The following is a 21,368-nucleotide window of genomic DNA, read 5'->3' as shown; positions in this document are numbered from 1 at the left end:
ATATAGGTTTTATTGTGTTTTAATACATTTTGCAAAAATTAAACAAATGTGTACGAAAAAAAATACTTTCACCATCTTCTGACGCTAAAAACTTTTTAATTGTACGTAGCTGTGTGAGGTGTCATTTTCATCACTTTTTATTACATTTTTTATGTGATGTAAAATGGTGGTAAAGTAGCATTTCAGACATTTGGGCGCCATTTTCCGTCACGGGGTTCACCGCTGACCATTTTTATATTTTGATAGATGCAATAAAATACTTAACGTGTTTGTGATTTATTACTGTTTATTATGTTTTATGTCAGTTCTAGGGAAAGTGGGGTCATTCGAATTTTTTATTTTTTAAAATTTTTTAGGATTTTTTTGACATTTTTTTAAACTTTCTTTTTTTACTATTTTTTAGACCTTCTACGGTACATTAACCCTAGATGGTCTGATCGTTACTACCGTAAACTGCAAAACTTCTGTATAGCAATATATGGCATTTTTACACAGTATTTATTACAATAAGCCACTGGCTGTCAGGGCTACCAGGTATTCGTGGTGAGTGTTTGCTGCATTATTATGCAGCAAGCCCCACCTCTGTATGAAGAGGGCTCAGCCCTTGAGCCCTCTTCATACAGCCCACACACCTCTGTGCTGTACATGTACGGCGCAGAGCGTAAAAGGGTTAAAGAGGACCTGTCAGCTCAATTAAATAATCTAGCTGGACATACTAAAGGAAGCAGCTCCCTAGCCCTCCCCCAGTTATTGCGCTCCTAAATTTCTAACTTTATCAGAACATACCGAAAAGCTATGAAACACTGAGGTGCATAGCAGTCTGATCAACAGACCTAGGTGGCAACCAGATGCCAGCGGTGACTACCGGGCTTGATGCTGCATGTAAGTGACTCTCGCAATGACAGCCACGACACGCCAGAACACAGCAGGGTAAAGGAGGTGAGTGTAGGTTTTTTATTTTTAAATATGTACGGCCGCATAATGAGGGGACAAAATGAGAGGGGGCAAAATGAGGGGAAAATAATTAGTGGCCACAAAATGAGAGGCCAAAATGAGGGGGGCATAGTAAGCAGGGGCAAAATGAATCCTCTCCACACAAGCCAGATGTTTGCTGCATATTCTAAGCGTAATGTGTGTGCTCATCACCTGCCAAGTACAATGCCAACAAGTGATACATGATGGTGGCAACATCATGCTGTGGGGTGTTTTTCAGCTGCAGGGACAGGATGACTAGTTGCAATTGAAGAAGTTCAATGTGGCCAAGTACAGGGATATCCTGCATGAAAAAGGGCTGAGGACCTCAGACTGGGCCGAAGCTTAACCCTCCAACCAGACAATGAGCCCAAGCACACAACTAAAATAACAAAGCAGAGGCTTCAACTCAGCAACAATTCCTGGCTGGTCCAGCCAGAGCCCTGACCTAAGCCCAATTGATCATCTCTGGAGAGACTAGAAAAGGGCTTCCACCAACGTTCACCATCCAACCCGAGGGAACTGGAGAGGATCTGCAAGAAAGAGGCAGAGGATCCCCAAATCAAAGTGTAAAAAACTTGTAGCATCATTTCCAAGAAGGCTCATGGCTGTACAAGCTCAAAAAGGTGCTTCTACTCAATACTGAGAAAAGGGTCTGAATACTTATGGCCAGGTGATATTTCAGTTTTTCTTGTTTAATAAACTAGCAAAAATATCTACATGTCTGTTTTTTCTGTCAAGATGGGGTTCAGAGTGCACATTAATAATTAAAAAATTTTTTTGATCTAATAAATTGGCTGCAATAAAACAAAGAGTTAAAAATGTAAAGGGGTGTGAATACTTTCTGTACCAACTGTATACCATATTACAATCATTAGAAGCCCAAAATGAGTTAGTTTATTGGTGGACTTTTATGGGATCACGTACATGTGAATGCCCATAGTGCAGAATAAGAAGCTAGTAATAGTAATCCAGGAATAAGTTACTGGAGTGGTGGTCCAATGGGTGAAATTCACCTCCGGTCTGCAGCTCCAGCTCCAATGAGTCTCCTGTAAGCCGACGTCATAGGACATTATCTACAAACAGAGCGAGGCGGCGCACATATGCAGCAAGCCCAGCACATGCTACCTCAACGTCAAAAGACAAAAGCGAGACTTAAGCAAGGGTTTTGAAAGTTATATTATAAGGGCTAGGGAGAGTTTTTCATTAGCTCGTTTAAATAGTCTTCTTTTTTACCTGACCGGTGTCCTTTAAGTAATAACCAGTCAGGTTCAGATTTGCCCACCAGAGTACCAGAGAATAATCTGGTGGTCCCAGGCGTTAACAAAACATACTAGTCCCAGATCTAGCAGAAGACAAGCCCAGGTGGATGTGAATGGAGAAATCAACTGGCACTATTGTCTATTTTTTATAGATTCATTTACAAATATTATAGATTATTAGATCTTATTGATGATACATCCTACATGGGGATGGAGGGTGGGCCATCAAGATCATCACCTATGGTAGTCCCATCTCCATTACCATACATCATCTCCTTTGCAGATCCTATCAAGGTAGATCAGATGGTAAAGACAGTCATATACAATGTTCACAGTAGGCTAGAAATTCTTTGGAAACAAAATGATCATCCATCGTTCCTTCTATGGTGGACACGAAGGGCAATCTCTAGATATTCAGTTCCATTGGCTTCCTGATTGGTGATAGGATACATTGCTAACACATGTGATACTGTAGGGGAGCAAAGTAGACAAAACAAACATTCAATCCGACGTTAACCAAAATAGAAACAGTTAGAGAAACATAGTAAAAGATGAGTGAGAAAAAAGCTGTAATAACAGAATCTATTACATGTATCACATCCATGGAATATGCCATAAATGACTGCCGATGTAGCTGTGGGCTCCCTTTGTGCTGCAAATCAACCATATATGACCACTCCGTACCACCCTGAGTGTGAAAGTATAGGATAAACCCATAGGCTCCCTTTAAGCTAAAAATGGCCAGCCTACCACTGGTACATAACCCTGCTACTAGCATCATATATTTATATTTATGTCCTATAAATATGTAATAAATCCAATGCATTACTCCAGAATATCATGTACCTAGCTCAATCTCCATTATAAAAACTACCTTTAAATATTCTTCAGAATGTCATGGAAGTTTCTCTGGATAGTTCAGCTCATTGTGGTACTATAAGTAGGCCACCAACTGTTGAGGAATTTCCAGCTGACCAATAAACATGAAGCTTCCCCACTTGTTTCAGCAGTCTTCTGATAGAAATACGACACTGAGACATCAGGGATCTTAGATGAGCTGTGTAGGACAGAAGACCATTTGATCTATATAGCGCACACAGATTATGCAGCGCTGCACAAAACATGTCAAATCGGTCCCTGTCCCCAATCGGGCTCACAATCTAAACAACCTAACAGTATGTTTTGGAGTGTGGGAGGAAACCCACGCAAACACGGAGAGAACATACAAACTCTTAGCAGATGTTGACCTGGGTTGGATTCGAATCCAGGACTCCAGTGCTGCCAGGCAGAAGTGCTACCATGCCGCCCTTACAGACAGGATTCAATGATATTATAGATATTGTGTCAGGCTTCTGGGGTAGAGAACCTCCTAGACCACCGTGGACGATGACACAAGCCGACACCTGGGACCGAAGTCTAAATGGCACCCGGTTTTCACCAGAGCCCGCCGCAAAGCGTGTTGGACTTGCTGCAGCATGGTACCAGCAGGTCATTCCACAGGCGCGACTTGACCGCGGTGGCAGCCAAGGTCAAGGTACAGAATGAGCAGGCAATCTCTTGGTCGAGGACAGGCAATAGGTCAATACAGACGCTTTTGTGTTTAATAAAGACTTTTGACTTTGTGGTCATTTATATAGAATACAGCCTATTTTTGTTTCTGTCATTTAGTGTTCTGTGCCATCTATATGTTTCCAGGATTAAAAATAACCAAAGCAGCCAGCAGGACAAGCACTACACACCACACAATATTATCTTATGGACATTCAGTTGAATTCAGAGAAGAAATAGGTATAGAGAGAATTTAATTTTGTTTGTAGGGAGGTATATCTAATTAGGTTATCTAAGAGACTGTCCACTGAACAGTTATCTCCACTCTGATAATTTTCTTCAAACATCTAGATTGAAACATCATGTAACAATACTATTGGATTGTTTCTTAAAATGGGACTATCCAGGCACTACGAGATAGAATAAAGGACTGTTGTGATACTTCCTACATATAGAAAGAACAGACGTCTGTACATTTTTCTCTGAATACAGGCAGTCCCCGGGTTACGTACAAGATAGGTTCTGTAGGTTTGTTCTTAAGTTGAATTTGTATGTAAGTCGGAATTGTATATTTTATCATTGTAGCTCCAGACAAATTTTTTTTTTTGCCCAAATGACAATTGGAGTTAAAATTTTTTTGATGTAATTGGACCAAGGATTATCAATAAAGCTTCATTACAGACACCTTACAGCTGGACATTGCAGTCTGGGACTATAGTAAAGCCTCCAGAGAGCTTCACCAGAGGTCACAGCGGGCAGAGGGGTCCATCTGTAACTATGAGTCGTCTGTAAGTCGGGTGTCCTTAAGTAGGGGACCGCCTGTACAAGTTTTGTTGCATCATTATCGGCTTGGATGAGGGTCTTCTGTATATCTGGTAAGTACATATTAGCACCAAACCGGATGAGTAGTTTCACAAATTCAACTTCATAGTTCTTGGCAAGACACATCCCTAATACTGACTGAGGATCTGGAGTACTATTACAGAAATCCCATGGGTTAACAATGGTAATCAGGGTTGGCTCCATAAAGTAGCAATATTCTAAAACTACTCAAATCTGCGAAACTTGCTGCAAAGTACAAAGGTTCGTAAGGGCTCGGGCTGGAGACAGAATCAGGTTTTTGCTCCATACTCCAAAAGCAGTTTAAGGATTCTGACATCGCCCCCATGTTCGATTGTGCGCCTTATGGAATAACATCCGCCCACAATGCATGGGTTGGCACCAGATTTTAATAATTCTTGAATACATTCCAAATGTCTGTATCCTATAGCATCAGTAAGACAATAGGACAAAACATTCCCACTAGTTTTTCTGATGAGGATTTTGGCATTGTTGTCGGAGAGTAACGTACGTAGGTCCTCTGCCTTATTTGCCCTCATGCCATCCCGGGCTTTACCATGCAGTTTCTTTTCCTTACTAGATCTGAGAATATTTCACATTATCACCCTTTGTATCCTGGCAGAATTTATGTAAAGATGTGTGCAATGCAACAAAGGTTATGAATCTTTCTGTATTCCGGCTGAATGTATAGTCTCCTGCTCTAAGCAAACTTAACATTTGAATTCAGTCTTCATTAAATCTTCCCAAGTCGTAAGCTGAGCGTTTATCCTGTGTTTTCTTTTCCATGAGGGTCAGACAGTAGGTGTTCTCCTTAAGGAGACAATGCCAATTAAGGCCACCTTAAAGGCGTGTGGAGACTTAAAGGAAACCTACCATTTAGAATGGTAGGGGTAAGCTGTAAGTACCGAGCACCAGCTCAGGGTGAGCTGGTGCCGGTACTTACTTTCGTTAGTGTTATAAACCACGGTATCGCGGTTTTAACACTTTTTAAACTTTAGAGCAGAAGGGGCTTCGGCGCTGCGTGCGCATGATCGTGCACGCGCCTACATAGGAAATAGCGGAGATGTTGCACGCGCATGGTTGCGCGCAGCGCCGAAGCCCCTTCTGCTCTAAAGTTTAAAAAGTGTTAAAACCGCGATACCGCGGTTTATAACACTAACGAAAGTAAGTACCGGCACCAGCTCACCGAGGTACTTAAGCGCATCAAAGCAAATAGCTCCTCCTGCTCCTGTGGCTGATTCCACTATGAAGTCTAAGAGGTCCTCGACATGAAATCGATTAGAGGGAGACGGTACTTTCTCGTAGACTGGAAGGGGTTCGGGCCGAAGGAGAGATTGTGGGAGCCCGAGGGCAACATCCTAGACCCAGCTCTTCTGCAAAGGTTCCTCCAGTCAAAATGAGGGTGAGGTTGAAGGGGGGTACTGTCACGGGTGCCTCTGTAACCCATATCCCGGGTCGCAGGCGCACCTGTGTACTTCCGTGTGCCCCAACTTCTGAACTCATCTGTCCTGGCTCCAGCGGCAATCCCTGTGATGTCTGCACTCCGGCACTGTGAAATTTAAAGGGCCAGTGTGCCACTGATTGGTGCTGGCCAGCTGACTGCCAGACCCTTTCTATGTTCCCTGCCGGATCTTTGTGATTCCATGCCTGAGAAAAAGCTGTATTCCAAGCTCTCTGCGTTTATTCAGATTTCCCGTTGTTTTTCATTTCTCCGTGCTGCCTGTCCTAACCTATTGCTACGTCCCCACTCCGAACCTGTGCTGCCTGTCTTGACCTCCTGCCTGTCCCTGACCATGAGTTTGCCTCACGGTTCTGCACTACACCATGGCCGCCACCACGGGCAAAGTCGCGCCTGTGGAACAACCTGTTGGAACCACGGCACAACAAGTCCAACCTGCTTTGGGGCGGGCTACTTTAGACTCCAGTCCCAGGTGTCGACTTACGTCATCGCCCGCGGTGGTACAGAAGATCCACTATCTCTGATCGTGGCAAGGACAAACATCATCCTCTCTTCCACACTACCCCTACCGTGTCATGTGAATCGAGTATGCCGAGGAAGGAGGGGGATGGCGTGTAGGAGAGAAAGAATGTATAAGGAGACACAGGCTGCAGATGCCCCTCCCCTGGGACTCACCACATGCTGCTAGCAGGGAAAAAGGTAATTTGAATTAAACTTATATAAAGTATTGAAATGATTCAGAATGCTGACAAAGGCATTTTATAAACAGCACAGCATAGACTATTGTAACCTATCACCAACTAAAAATGACATTCCTGGGGACAAGTGTGTTTTTGTGTATGATCCCTACATAAAGGCAATCTTTGTATGAAACAGTCTGCAAATTTCTTTCCAATTTACTTTCTGAAACAATTTAGAATTTTTTGCACTCATTTTTATTAAGTAGCTAACGTATTCTAAAAGTGGATGGATTGCAAAAGTACAAATCCATACAGCAGTGGGTATCATATCAGGACACTGTACATAAAAATGTATTCATTACACACAAAATTCTTAGTTATGCCAAAACTAAAAAGATAACAGGATGGGGGAGATTATCAGAGTGTCTTTGCCAGAAGCATTTTGCACCTAAAAACTGTCTCAAATAACTTGCTACTATTCTCTCTTCATTTTTCTGGATCTTTCGGCAGAGTTTGATACTATGGACTACCACCTCCTCCTCAGCATGCTTTATTGTATTGGATGACACGATGTTCTCTTGGTTTTCTTCCGATTTCTTTGACTTTACTTTCAATGTCTCTTTTTCTGGATGATCTCCAGATTTTTATCTTCTCTTCTTCCTCAGTGCTCAATCCAAGTATTGTCTTTTCAGTATCATTTTCATGCTGATGATACCTAATTATTTACTTCTGCATGTAACGCCACCTCAGCCTTACTCCATAATACCAGTGTTGTCTCTAACATTGTGTGCTCTCTCATCTTCAAACTTAAACTTTCCAAACAGGAACTTCTTGTTTTTTCACCAGCTATTAACTGACCCAAAACCTGACCTCCATCTGTGGTATCACTATAACCCTGAGGCTGCAAGCCCACTGATTTGCGGATGTGCTGGACTCCGACCTATCCTTTGCATTATATATTCAGTCAATAGCACACTCTTGCTGCATGCATCTAAAAATCAATTAAAACCTCCAAAATGCTAATTGACACTCTGACTCTTGTCTAGACTACTGCAACTCCCTATTTTTCGGTTTTCTACTTACTAAACTCTCTCTTCTACAATCTATTCTTAATGTAGCAGTCAGACTTGTTTTTCAGTACAGACACTACATGGATGCCTCTTGTCTCTGCCAGTTAATATACTGGTTGCCTGACTGGTTTTGAATATAGTTTAAACGAATCACCCTTATCCACAAAGCTCTGCACAGTACGGCACCTCATTACCTCTCCTCTTTCATCTCAGTCTATGCCCAACCCATGCTTTTTGATTTGCCAGTGATCTTAGATTACTCTCTAATTCAACTTGAACCTGAACCTGAACATGCTGAAGTTTCTAGGACAAGCTGCACAGATTCTCTGGAATGCCCTTTCCCCCAGACAAATGCCCAACCACCAAAGCTTCAAACATGCTCTTAAAATTAATCTCTTTAGGGAGGCCTATCACTCTCTCTAACTGCAGGAAACTTCAACTCTATTCTACACTGTGTACGCCTCCCATCTGGTATCCAGCAAACACCAGATACCAATCTACCGGCTTCTCTGCAGTTACATTGACCTATTGTTATTATTATCACTCTTATTACTTATCACTCTAAGTGATAATATTGCATATAAGATGGCGGCTGATGACTGGTTCAATAAGCATTATTATTTTTATTACTGACAACAATAAAGGAGGAGATTTATCAAGCTGTCTGCACCAGAATTCTGTAATCCAGTTTTAACTTGACTAGTTTTCTACTGCTCCAGCTCTAGGGAAAAGGGAGATGTAATTTATTACCGCTTCTCCCTTCTCTCCTCACAGCATGGCACTGAAGTAGTGCGATGCAAAGAGTAGCAGAGCCGGCACTGCCGCCGGCTCCATAGACTCAGTGGTCAAGTGATGGCTAGGTCTAAAGCTCTTAACCACAGTTGCTCGGTCTAAATAATGGAGGTACCCAGTGTAGGACAGGAGTTCCGGCGCTCAGTTGGTTCACATAAACCGCAACTCGGGAATTGAGTTCTAGGGTTTTTGTTGGAAAGAATAAAATACATACAGATGCAACGCGTTTTGGCTCAGTACGTGAGCCTTCATCAGGCATAAAATTACATAGTTAACAGTGTGCTTACAAACATAATGATGTAAAAAAAACTGGAATTTCCCAGGCAGCCTTGTTTTGGGGAAGTCTTGTTTTGCAGGGCGTTTGTGAATTAATAAAAAAACTCTAGACATAAAAAAGTACATATAAAATACATAGGACAGTGGGTACAATAACTTCAGCTAAATTGATAAGTTAAAATGCACAATAAAAATGATAATGACACTGAGACGAAGAAACACAGAAAGTTGCATAACGATTTACCAGAGGCGCAGGTTTCTAAGCCTTTAGCCATCTTCGGCCCGCGAGCCCTCTCCATGAGATTCCGGTCTTGGGCATCATGAGTAAGTAATAGGTCCAGAAACAATTTGCTTTTTATCAAGGTTCATTGTGAATTCTAGGCCCCAATCATTCTTATTTAGGGCCTCTTGTTCTTCACCACTCCAGATCAGGAACAGATCATCAATATATTTTTTGTAATATTAAATGTTAGGAGACCAGTTGTGCTCTGTGTGGATGAACAGGAACTCCAACCGCCCCATGTGACTACACGGGGAGCAAGGAGGTGCAGCCCTCTTAAATTGCCATGTTGGCACTTTGCATTTAAATAAATGGGTTTGGTTGTAGTTTGGGCACTCGGTCTCTAAAAGGTTCGCCATCACTGGTCTAGAGGAATCACGCGGATAGGATGGTAGTGTAGTTTCGATAGGTTGCAGATAAAAGTTTTAAATGTGGGACAGATTACATGTCAATAAGTCTATGCCAGAGATGATTGGACAGCCGGGAGGGTCTATTAACTTTTTATGGATCTTAGGCAAATGATGAAAAGTGGGTATGGTGGGATGATGTATAGACAAAAAGTTATTTTCTTTTTTATTTAATACCTTGCCATTGAATGCCTCCTTTATGAGGATATTGTAAAAGTCTTGTGTGTTTTGATAGGATTGGTGGCCAGTTTGATATAGTACTCCTTGTCCCCTAAGATCTTATGTGCTTCTCTGAGGTAGTCGCATCGTTCTTGGAGAACGACCCTCCGTCCCTTGTCTGCTGCTCTTATGACTAAGGAGGTGTTTTCTTTTAGTTTTTTTTTAGGCTAGTTAGACCCAGTACTTCGCTGATCAGAATCCCTAGTCACAGGTGTAAAAAAAGTGATAAGGGATGAATAAAGTAAAATAACAAAAAAAAGTGAAAATGTTCCCAGGGGTCTTTTATGGTTCAATAACGATTTTATTTAGTATTCACACTGACAATTAAAGCAAATTATGACAAGCATAGAGGTATGAACTTTAGGGTGTGGGATTGCTAGCCTTTAGCCAAGCTTCCGTAGCCGGTTGGGTTCTAAAAGTGATCCAGGAACTCCATGTTTTATGGAAAAGGTCATGTTTTCCCTCATCACTAGCCTTCAGTTCCTCCATTTGTAATATTGCGTTGAGTGCCTCCACTACCAGGGGTCTTTTATGATCTCATAGGGGATATACAAAGTAAAAACACACATATGCAAAAAACATTTATAAATATTCATAAAAATACATTTGCATTTCCTCATTTAATAAAAAAAAAACCCTTGCTACACTCCCTTGCCATAGTCGCCCCGTTTGCCCAACATATTATATATCAAAACAACCAAAACAAAATAGGGAATTCATTAATAATTCATTTTATTGAGTTAATTTGAAAAAAATAAGTATTATAAATTACAAGAAAAAGCCTTTTTTCCACTTTTAACCCAGCATAAAAATAAAACTGAAAAAAAATGTTTTACCTTTTATTACGTTTTAACTAGCTCTATGTGTGCAGGTAAAAAAAACACGAAAATTGTTAAGATTGAATGCAAAAAGAAAAGTTATTGCCCTTAAACAGGCACTTACGCTATTTTTTACGCTAAAAATGTCACTGGAGCCGTTTCAGGCTGCGTCATTAAGGGGTTAAAGGAAATCTACTGTCGGGAATCTGTTTATTTTATTTCTATGTTTATTAGCTGTAGAGCCTACTTGAGACATGGAGTAGCCGCTATGAGCTCCCGGGGCTACATGCCCTGAGTAGCACCAGATCTGCACCAGTGTTTGCGGCTCCACAGCCCACAACATGTCACTGGCTCAAAGAAGCCGACAAGGAAACAGGAGTTTCTGAAGGGTCCGATGTAACATGCAGGAGTCCAGCCCAGACTATAACCAAGGATAAAGTGGCCTAGGCCAGATGATACCCCCAATATACTTTGACCAATGCCAGATTATACCCTATTAAGTGACCCAGGCCATTTTATACCATTATCAGTAACATTGGGATTTACACAAGAATTACTTAATTTTTCAACTTTTTATTTGTTATTTGTTAAGGAAACTAAAGTAAATGAAAAGTGTGTGAATGCAGGCTAATATTGGGTTTAAGTAAATGTGGTATAACATTGCGCTCACATTGCTTTTACATAAACGTGGTTTAAATCAATGCGATGTTAACACATTGTAAATGTGATGTGAATGAAAATTATGTGAATGCAGGCCACTAATGCATTCACGTAGCCTTTATGTAAATGCAGTATAACACTGCATTCATATTGCGTTTACATAAACATGGTTTAAATCAATGCGATGTTAACAAAATGGGGGTCATTTACTAAGGGCCTGATTCGCGTTTTGCCGACATGTTACCCGAATATTTCCGTTTTGCGCCGATTTTCCCTGTATTGCCCAGGTTTTTTGGCGCACGCGATCGGATTGTGGCGCAACGGCGCCGGCATGCACGCAACGGAAATTGGGGGCGTGACCGAACGATAACCCGACAGATTCGGAGAAACCACCGAATCAGTGCGTCCCGATGCTCTTCAGCGCAGCAGCGACACCTGGTGGACGTCGGAGGAGCTGCCTTAGTGAATCGCCGGAAGACCTAAATACACCGCAGAGAAAGCGCCACTTGATCGGGTAAGTAAATCTGCCCCAATCCAGTCCCGTTGTAAGTGTCGCTGCTGCGCCGAGGTCCGCCGGAGTTCACCTTCTTCTTCCCAGTGCATGTGAGTGCTTGATCTTGTGACACATTTCCTTGTTTAAATTCCACAGTTTGTTCGAATCCGTTGGGTTGTCCGACGGCCATGCCCCTGATTTCTGATGCATGCAAGCCGGCGCCGATGCGCCACAATCCGATCGTGTGCGCCAAAAACCCAGGGCAATTCATGGCAAAAGAGAAATATTTGGGAAACCCAACGAAAGTGCGGCGTTCGGACCATTAGTAAATGAGCCTTAAAATATATGAAAAGTGTGTGAATGCATTAATGACTAACATTGCGTTCACATAGCGTTTATGTAAATGCGGTGTAATATCGCTTTTTAAATTGCTTTTACATAAATGTGTTTTAGATCAACGCTATGTGTAAACAAGTATCTTGTTCACACGACAAGGGGAAGTTTCTGATGGGATGAAGATGGAAAAGGGTGATATAGGTTAGGTTTACGAAAATAGTAAATGGTGTATTGGGATGAGTCAGTTAGAGGGAATCTACCGTCTGGATCTACTAATTTAGTGGATTCATGACAGTAGATCAGAAGATTTCCTTTAAATTTGTGATGAATCTCTCCCATTGTGTGTGTATATAAAGTGCTGTGTATAAATACATGCAGTATTGAATGTTACAGATGAAGGACACAGTAGTCCTGCTGTGTAGACATTATTATAGATAAGAACATTTTCTTTATTGTATATTTATTTCCATATTTTTCCCAAATGATCCTGCAGTTATACACTCTACACCACTGTTCCAAAATGTTCACTAACATGTTTTTTGGCTAATGAAAGGTAGGGGACAGATTTAAGAGATTGTGATTAAAGCATTAGACTATGCTGGATTTTTGTTTGTAGTTACAGCCATAGCAGCTGCTACGGGGCACACAATGTCAGGGGGCCCAGCAACCCAACCTACCACATTAAAGAATGGAGACTGTTCACCTATTCAAACATATAATGCAGCACGTTCTAAAACTACACATCTTCGACAGTACACAGCAGCAGCTCAGATGAGAGATGTCAGAGAAGGGGACAGCAGAATGGCATTAGGAATCTGTCATCTCTACTTCCTGCCATCTACTTCCTCAATGTGGTCTACAGCTATTGGGAGGCATGGAATTATATAAGTGGCCTCTAAACCCCCATGGGATAAAAAAGACTTCCTGACAGTGAGTATATACATGTGTGGATGAGTGTATAAATGTATGCGTGTTTATGTTGTGTGTATGTGTATACTGTATAGTGTGTATATGCTATATGCTTGTATGCTTGTATGTTGATATATGGTGTGTATATACTGTATGTCTATGTATATGTATGTGTATGAGTATACAATGGGGTCATTTACCAAGGGCCCGAATCGCGTCTTTCCGCGGGGTTTCCTGAATATTACTGTTTCGCGCCGAATCGCCCCGGGTTTTTGGTGCACGCGATCGGATTACGTCGCGTCGCGCCGGCATGCATGCGACGGAAATCAGGGGCGACGGATTTGGAAAAAACGCCATATTTTTTTTAAAAAGTGTCACTTGACACGCGCTTACCTGCACCCAGCATAGGATAGTGAACTCCAGCGGACTTCAGCACAGCAGCAACACCTGGTGGACATCGAGCGCACTACCTTAGTGAATCCCGGCTGGACCCCAATCAGCATCGGAGAACCCGCCGCTGGATCACGAATGGACCGGGTAAGTAAATCTGCCCCAATGTGTTTATACTATACAGTATGTGTGTGTGTATTTGATGTGTACATACTTTGAATATCTAAATTTATATCTGACTTCATACATTTGTGTGTATGAGTGTATACATATGTGTGTTTGTACAAAAATGTATATATATATTTTGTAAGGGGAAGAAGGACGGCGTGCAGAAATCTGCTATGGGCCCAGCCTCTCGGCCTTATACCCCTGATTATGGAGATGCATTTCTCTACAGCTCTATGGCTTTTGATCTTCTATTTTTAGATTATCTTAGAATATCTTTAGAATATTTGAACTCATTAGAAACTGTATCAGCGGGTGTCCCTGTGATATCTATACACGTAGGTTATCATAAGCAGAACTTGTTTTCAGGAATCTCACCTTGATAAAAAAAAAGTTGGTTTATAATTTATATATTGTAAGGGATCAGGTCCGGGATCGTCATCTCCTGGGGTAATCCACTCAGATCGGTCCACATTAATACAGTTACGGTTACAAGAGAAGGTAAAGACAATATTGTAAGATGATCGCAATAGGGAATGGACTCTTTGGTATTGAAGTCATCATTTCCTCTTTTCAAAATGGATGCCCAGGGCTGTCAATGGATATCCACTTCCTAGCGTCCTTATATTCCTAGGGTACAACAAAACTGTCAAAGAAAAAAATAGACATTATTGTAGGTGATGTTAACTAGAAAAGAAACAGAAATAAAAACAAGTGATAATACTAATAGATACATTACTGGTACTAATAGATACATAACAGAAGTGTAAGATCTTCTAAAACATAGCCTATACTTTCACATAAGCCCCCCATCCCACCCCGCCAGGAAAATACAAATGAGTTCTTCTATATCTGATCGGAACAGGTTTTTAGTGTGACTCCCAGAAGTTGAGCTGTATGAGCATGCTGCCGATGGAGCAGTAAAAGTAGTGTACTCCTGATCTTGGACTTGGTTAACATCAGATTGAGCTTGTGCACTCAGAATTTCTTTTAAATGCATATAAAATCCCAACCTATGACACCTATGAATGAGGTCTAACCATTTTAGAGTCATAACTATTGCTATATTGGGTATAATCTACATCTAAACATACAAGATCAGGAGGTACCTGAGCAGGAGAGAACTGCTTTTGGTGGGGGGGGGGGGGGGAGAGATTCCATAAAAGTGTTTGGTGAAGATACCCCTGGGTTCATGCAATGAATTGAGATAATCTCTAGTATAACACTAAGGCTGGGTTAACATCATATTTTTGGTATAGCCTCAGCGGACAGGATGGAAAGAAGTAGCAAGCTACGGATAAATAGAAGGGGGAGGGTGGCGGTCATGTCACTATTCATACAAGGACAGTAACATCACTGGGGAAACATCCCTAACATTGGCAGTAGCCAATCACCAGCTGCTGTCAATATTCACTCTTCTCCCCACATTCACTGTAGTGGGATATGTCTGTGCCATATGTCGTAAGCAGGAAACTGCCAGATGTGCCCTTACAATGTATAGCACAAAATTTAATGTGAACATAGCCCAAGTAAGCTTAACTGGAGCTCAACTATAATAACCACCTGAGCTTTTACTTCAAAGTATCGAGGCAGCTTCTCTGGATAGTCCAACTCATTGCAGTACTGTAAGTAGGCCACCAATTGGTTTGGGATTTCCAGCTGACCAATCAGAAGAAGCTTCCCCACTTGTTTCAGCAGCCTTCTTATAGAGATGCGACACTGAGACTTCAAGGGTCTTGGGTGAGCTGTGCAGGAGAGAAGACCAGAGTCAGGAGGAAATTGTAATTTGTGAAATAATTATACAAACAAAATAAAAATATAATTAGTCCAAAAAATTAAACATTGCTAAAGGAAGTTGTTGAATTCTAAAATTAACACTCATCTTCATTGTGAGAACCCATTGAAGGCAAAATAAACTTACTCTGTCTTGTAAATATAGCTATTGTGTATGTTTCTTTGTTATAAAAATAAATGTTCTATATTATCTTTAGTGTTTCCTTCTGTCGGGGCAATAGTCTGTATGAGTAACATGGGTTAATAGGTTAAAACCACTGATGCAGTCTGAGCACAGTTATGTGAGCAGAGCTATTAAATAACTCAAGCCCTTATTGGGAGTCATAATGGTGACCAGTAGTCCCCATTGACTAAAGTCCCCCTAATTTACTGGATGAAAAAGCCCTGTGGATGCCTGCCAAGCCCCAAGTGCAGATGTGAACCTGCTCTTCTTAGGCTACATTAACACGGCCATATGTGAGACGTATATACGTCCCCTTAGACAACAATGGGACACGTCCTATCTTTCCTCGTAATACGGCACTGTGCGCCATACATCGCTGTGGGGAGGGGGTGAGCAGTGTACCTCCTCGTCTTACGTGTGCCTGACGTGCTACGGTCACAATGTCGTGTGAATGTAGCCTAACTTTGTTCCACCTACTTATTAAGTTTAATGACAGTGTGTCAGACAGGGCCGGCTCCAGGTTTCGGTAGGCCCCTGGGCGACAGAGCCTCAATGGGCCTCTTTGCAGTGAACTCATGTGGCAGCATTAAAAATACAGAAACTAAACACTTCCTGTTCCCCAAAATAAACAGCCCCCTCAAGGTAATTTTATATACAGCTCCCTCATGAGTTATATTGTACTAAGTATATAGATAGCCCCTGCACGTGTCCACTCAGTATATAGATAGCCTCTGCTTGTGCCCACTCAGTATATAGATAGCCCCTGCTTGTGTCCACTCTTTATATAGATAGCTCCTGCACATGCCCACTCTGTATATAGATGGCCCCTGCACATGCCCACTCAGTATATACATAGCCCCTGCACATGCCCACTCAGTATATACATAGCCCCTGCACATGCCCACTCAGTCGATAGATAGCCCCTGCACATGCCTACTCAGTATAGATAGCCCCTGTACATGCCCATTCAGTATATAAATAGCCCCAGCAAGTGCCCACTCAGCATATAGATAGCCTCTGCACGTGCCCACTCAGTATATAGATAGCCCCCCCAGTCCACAGTTGGACCCCCAGTCCATAGTCACCCCACCAGTTCACAGTAGATGCCCCCCCTTTGATTTAATCTCCTCCCCAGCTGCCCCCTTTATAGATCTCCCCCCCCCCCATCATTAATGTAATGTCCACAGCAGAGCCCTCTTGAAAGAAAAAAAATCTAAACTCACCTTTCGGCTTCTTGTCCCCTGCCCCGAAGTTCCGTCTTCTCCTTCCGGCCCAGGCGTATCACTATGATGTTGCGGTGTCGCTGCCGCGTGGACGTCAGGGTCTGCGCAGCACATATGCCATGTCATAGTAATGTGTCCAGAAGAGGAGAAGACGGAGCCCGATGCCGAGAAGAGTATAGAATATAGCAGTGGTGGCGAACATGTGGCACGGGTGCCAGAGGTGGCACTTGGAGACATTTCTGTGGGCACCAGGCCTTCACCCTAGCACAGAATTTGCTAGACATGACTCAAGGTTTCATCCTTCGGTCCAAAACTATTTTAAAGCGACTCCTCCTTGTCAGCCAGGGCGACACAAGAAGCAAGAAGGTATGGACTGAGATGGATTATGGTCAGAGCTCCTGCTCTGGGTCCCCTGATTTTTCCTCTTCAGGGGACCCTGGAAGGAAGCTACAATCTATTGTATTTGTGTCCTCAGTACGCCAATAGAATTAAGACTTATGATACAGTTGAGATCAATAGGTTACTGCTTGAATTGTCATCTTGGCACTTTGCGACATAAAAGTAGGTTTTGATTGTAGTTTGGGCACTCTGTGTCTAAAAGGTTCGCCATCACTGGTATATAGTATTTTATTTTTTCCGCAGCTTCCCCCCCAGTACATAGTCCACAGTCAGCCACCCCCAGTTCACAGCAGATGCCCCCTTCAATTAAGTGTCCACCCCAGATGCCCCCTTTTAATCAAATGTCCACCCCAGATGCCTCCCTTTACATAAATCGCCACCATCATTAATCTAATGCCCCCCACCCATTAGCTCTTCTTCTTCCGGCCCGAGCACATCACTATGTCGCTGAGGGGTTGTGGCTGCATGACCTCATGGGCCTGCGCGGCCCATATGCCGTGTCATAGTTATGCATAGTTATGAGTCGTGGGGCTGGGCATAAGATGCTGAAAGGTGAGTATAGAATTTTATTTTGTTCTCAGACTGATGGCAGATTATATGGTGAGTGGAAAACGGGAGGGCCCCTGAACACAGTCCCACCCAGTCCCACAGTCCCACCCATGATGGAGGCCCTGGACACAGACAATGGGTTCTGGTACTAAATCCAGTTCCCAGCTGCCCCATCCTGTTGCCCAGTCCCCCTAAGTAGGGGGTAGAAAACTAGAAGACGATTCCTCCTTATGTCTCAGTGCACACACTGAACACGACAAACAGGCCAGAGATTAGTTACTAGTAGGTTACAAAATACTCAAACAGAGTAATTGTGAACAAGGCTTGACAGAAGTTTGAACAGCAAAGAGTTAAGCCTATGCTGAACACTTAGGATAGTCCCTGCCGCAGGTGGAAAGAGCAAGCAATGATAAGCACACAGAGAATACCTGTCAGGTCCATTTGGGACCCTAAACCAAATTGACCTGTGTAAGGATTTTATGTAGGGAAAATCATATTAAAAAAAATGTTTATAATATAATGTTTAACTAGAAGTAAGCCCAATGAGACACATCAGACTTACATCTTCAGATCCCACCAGGCAGCCTCCTATCGCGATGCGTGAAGGGATTCCACAACAGTATTCTACCTACACTGTGTATGTGCCACTTGCGCATTAAAGCCGAGGTGTACTATGAGGTGCCTTTACTTGCCGCAATGCCCAGGCACCGAGAGAACAGGGCTGAGGGCAAGGGCGGACTGGCTATATACTGGGGATGGCTAGCTATATAGACGGCTGGATATATACTGGGGCTGGCTGTATACTGGGGAAGGCTGGCTAAATACTGGGGACTGACTGGCTATATAGAATGGACTGGCTATATAGAGGGGATGGCTGGCTGTATACTGGAGCAGGCTTTATACGGGGGGGCTGGCTGGCTACGTACTGAGTGCTGGCTGGCTATATACTGGGGACTGGCTGGTTACATACAGGGAACTGGCTGGCTATCTACTGCGGGCTGACTGCCTACAAACTGGGGGCTGGCAGGCTATATACCGGGGCTGGCTATATACAGAAGACTGGCTGGCTATATACCGGGGGCTAGGACTGGCTGGCAGTGGTATATGGCATAGTAGTAGTATTATATTAGTTATATTTCTGTACATAGGGGGAAGTATTATAGTAGTTATATTCTTGTACATAGGGGGGAGTATTATAGTAGTTATATTCTTGTACATAGGGGGTAGTATAGTAGTTATATTCTTGTACATAGGGGGCAGTATTATAGTAGTTATATTCTTGTACATAGTGGGCAGTATTATAGTAGTTATATACTTGTACATAGGGGGCAGTTTTATAGTAGTTATATTCTTGTACGTAGGGGGCAGTATTATAGTAGTTATATACTTGTATGTAGGGGGGAGTATTATAGTAGTTATATTCTTGTACATAGGGGGCAGTATTATAGTAGTTATATTCTTGTACATAGGAGCAGTATTATAGTAGTTATATTCTTGTACATAGGGGGAAATAATATAGTATTATGTTCTTGTACATAGGATATAGAATAATAGTATATTTTACTTATGGTTAGTATTTTAGTAGTTACATTCTTGTTTATCGGAGAAGGTATTGTAGTAGTTTTTTTTTGTATATATAAGGCAGTATTAAGTGCTTTTAAAAAAGAAGCTTTATTCCTGTACAGGGGAGGCAGTATGAGTCTCTTCCTCTGCGCTGTACATGTTTATTAGTACCATCTATCAGCAAATTGTATGGAGTTTGGTAACTCCACCCATATCACATGGTCATACCTACTTGTTTTGACCCTGCCCACAGTCTGGGGCCACTTTCAGAGTTTTTTCCAAGGTCACTTCAAATTCCCTGGCTGAGGGACACTAAACCACTGATCCATATGGACCTGTGGGTGGTTTACTGTCCCAAATTGCACTGACAGGTTCCCTTTAACTCTTGCAAAGTGAAGGTTGTGGTACTTATCAGTCACTAGAGCCTAGTTCAGACTGCCAGATGACAGAATAGGAGTAAATCTCAACAAATCCTTAACATACTAGGACAGATAGAGGAGGATACTGACACAGATGGGACAGAAAAAATAGTTCAGATGGAATAAGGAAAGAAATGATACACAGAAATTCACATATTTGGAAGACAATTATATATGTACCCTTTGCTCTGAGTAGAAGTTTTGCAGCATCATTATCGGCACTGTTAAGACTTCTCTGTACTTCGGGTGAGTACATATTGGCACCAAACGCGATGAGAAGTTTCACAAATGCTTCTTCATAGTTTTCGGCAAGGCACAATCCGAGTAATGACTGAGTATATGGAGAAACATATTTGGAATGAGGTTTTGAAATGTTGTGATCTGGGTCAGCCCCATATAGTAGCAACGTTCTAAACATACTTAGCTCTGCTCTCCGTACTGCCAAGAACAGAGGAAGTTCCCATTCAGAATCAGGACTTTCTCCATACTTCAACAGCAACTGAAGGAGTCTGTCTTCTCCTAAATACATTACACGTGTCAGAGGTCTACAAAACTCCTCACGGCACTGGTAAGCTCCGGCTTTTAATATTTCTTCCACGCATTCTGAATCTCTGCCCATCACAGCACAGTTAAGGCATCGAAATAGCACACCCTTACCGATTCGTTCAAAACTTTTCTGGACTTCATCACTAGTTAATAACAAACGTAGTTCTTCTGGATTCTTTTTGTGAACAGCATCCATGATTTTACTGTGCAGTGCTTTCCTCTCCCGAATGTTAGCACGTCGCACTCTCTCCTTTCTAGACCTGAAGAAATCTAACATGGTGACTCCTTGTATGAAGAAACAATATATGTACGTACAATAGATTATAACAGGTTACTTGTCCATGTCCTCTACAGATGAAAGCATAGTGTCCTTCATTTCCGAATCATAACAGGTTAATATCTTCTTTCAGCAACTTCCTGAGTCATTTCAATCTCCACAGCCAGACTGTTATTTCTGAAGAGACCTTAGATGACATCACAGGCACGTGACAGACAATGGGTTGGGTTGATGTGAGAGAACATTTCAAGAAGCAGCTGCTGTACATGTAGCTGAACTTTATGAGGTATAAAATTCATGACATATCTAGAATTTTATTTTCTGGGCAGCGGGAAATTCTATATACGGAATAAAGCTATATGATTAAAACTGCTGCACCTTGGAAACTGTTTCAAGTTATTCCATGTAATAGAACTTTTTAATAACAAAATAAACACATGTCAGTATTTTACTATATTCAGACAATACTGGTAAACTGTGAGCAGCAATTTCTAGGCCTCATATATTTTTCATAACTTTGCATGTGGTCTGTTGTTGCATCAAGACATACATGTACATCTTAGCGATCACCCATGCTCAGAAGCAGAGCCTTTGCAATTGCTGCAGGAGCTCCCGCACTAACAGCTTAGATTGCAATACTCGCGATCCTGCATAACCCTATAGACACTGCGGTCATGCTAACCATGGCGTCTATATGGCAGTACTTGGTACTTACATTTCTGATCAGCACCCTATGTGCCAGGAACAGAGGTGCTGACTTCCTCCATGGCACACAGGACCCCAGGGCTGCTGTGCTTTCAACACACTCTAACAGTGATGATCCCCTAATGCCCCATCAGGTACTGTATACAAATCAAAT

General features: G+C 42.3%; 1 protein-coding gene and 1 pseudogene across 1 annotated transcript; both read right to left on the bottom strand.

The window, feature by feature from the left end:
• Positions 1-3,129: 3,129 nt before the first annotated feature.
• LOC140077635 (ankyrin repeat and SOCS box protein 12-like) lies at positions 3,130-5,221 on the bottom strand (annotated as a pseudogene).
• A 4,880-nt stretch (positions 5,222-10,101) lies between these two features.
• On the bottom strand, positions 10,102-20,738 carry LOC140077012 (uncharacterized). Its single transcript, XM_072123852.1, has 3 exons — positions 19,867-20,738; positions 15,140-15,321; positions 10,102-14,222 (listed from the first exon to the last, which is right to left on the bottom strand). Exons 1-3 carry the CDS (start codon positions 20,507-20,509, stop codon positions 14,199-14,201), a joined length of 849 nt encoding a protein of 282 aa, XP_071979953.1. The 5' UTR covers positions 20,510-20,738; the 3' UTR covers positions 10,102-14,198.
• Between the last annotated feature and the right edge of the window lie 630 nt (positions 20,739-21,368).

The sequence above is a fragment of the Engystomops pustulosus genome, chromosome 9, assembly GCF_040894005.1.
Source record: "Engystomops pustulosus chromosome 9, aEngPut4.maternal, whole genome shotgun sequence".
Lineage (NCBI taxonomy): Eukaryota > Metazoa > Chordata > Amphibia > Anura > Leptodactylidae > Engystomops > Engystomops pustulosus.
This window is presented reverse-complemented; position numbering and strand designations above follow the sequence as displayed.

Excerpts from the sequence above, each read along its gene's own strand:
- LOC140077012 (XM_072123852.1), bottom strand. The coding sequence starts at position 20,509 with ATGTTAGATTTCTTCAGGTCTAGAAAGGAGAGAGTGCGACGTGCTAAC. Across the intron at positions 15,322-19,866 it reads ACTTCTACTCAGAGCAAAGG|CTCACCCAAGACCCTTGAAG; the intron begins GTACATATATAA and ends TCTCCTGCACAG. Across the intron at positions 14,223-15,139 it reads ACTTTGAAGTAAAAGCTCAG|TTTTGTTGTACCCTAGGAAT; the intron begins GTGGTTATTATA and ends TTTCTTTGACAG.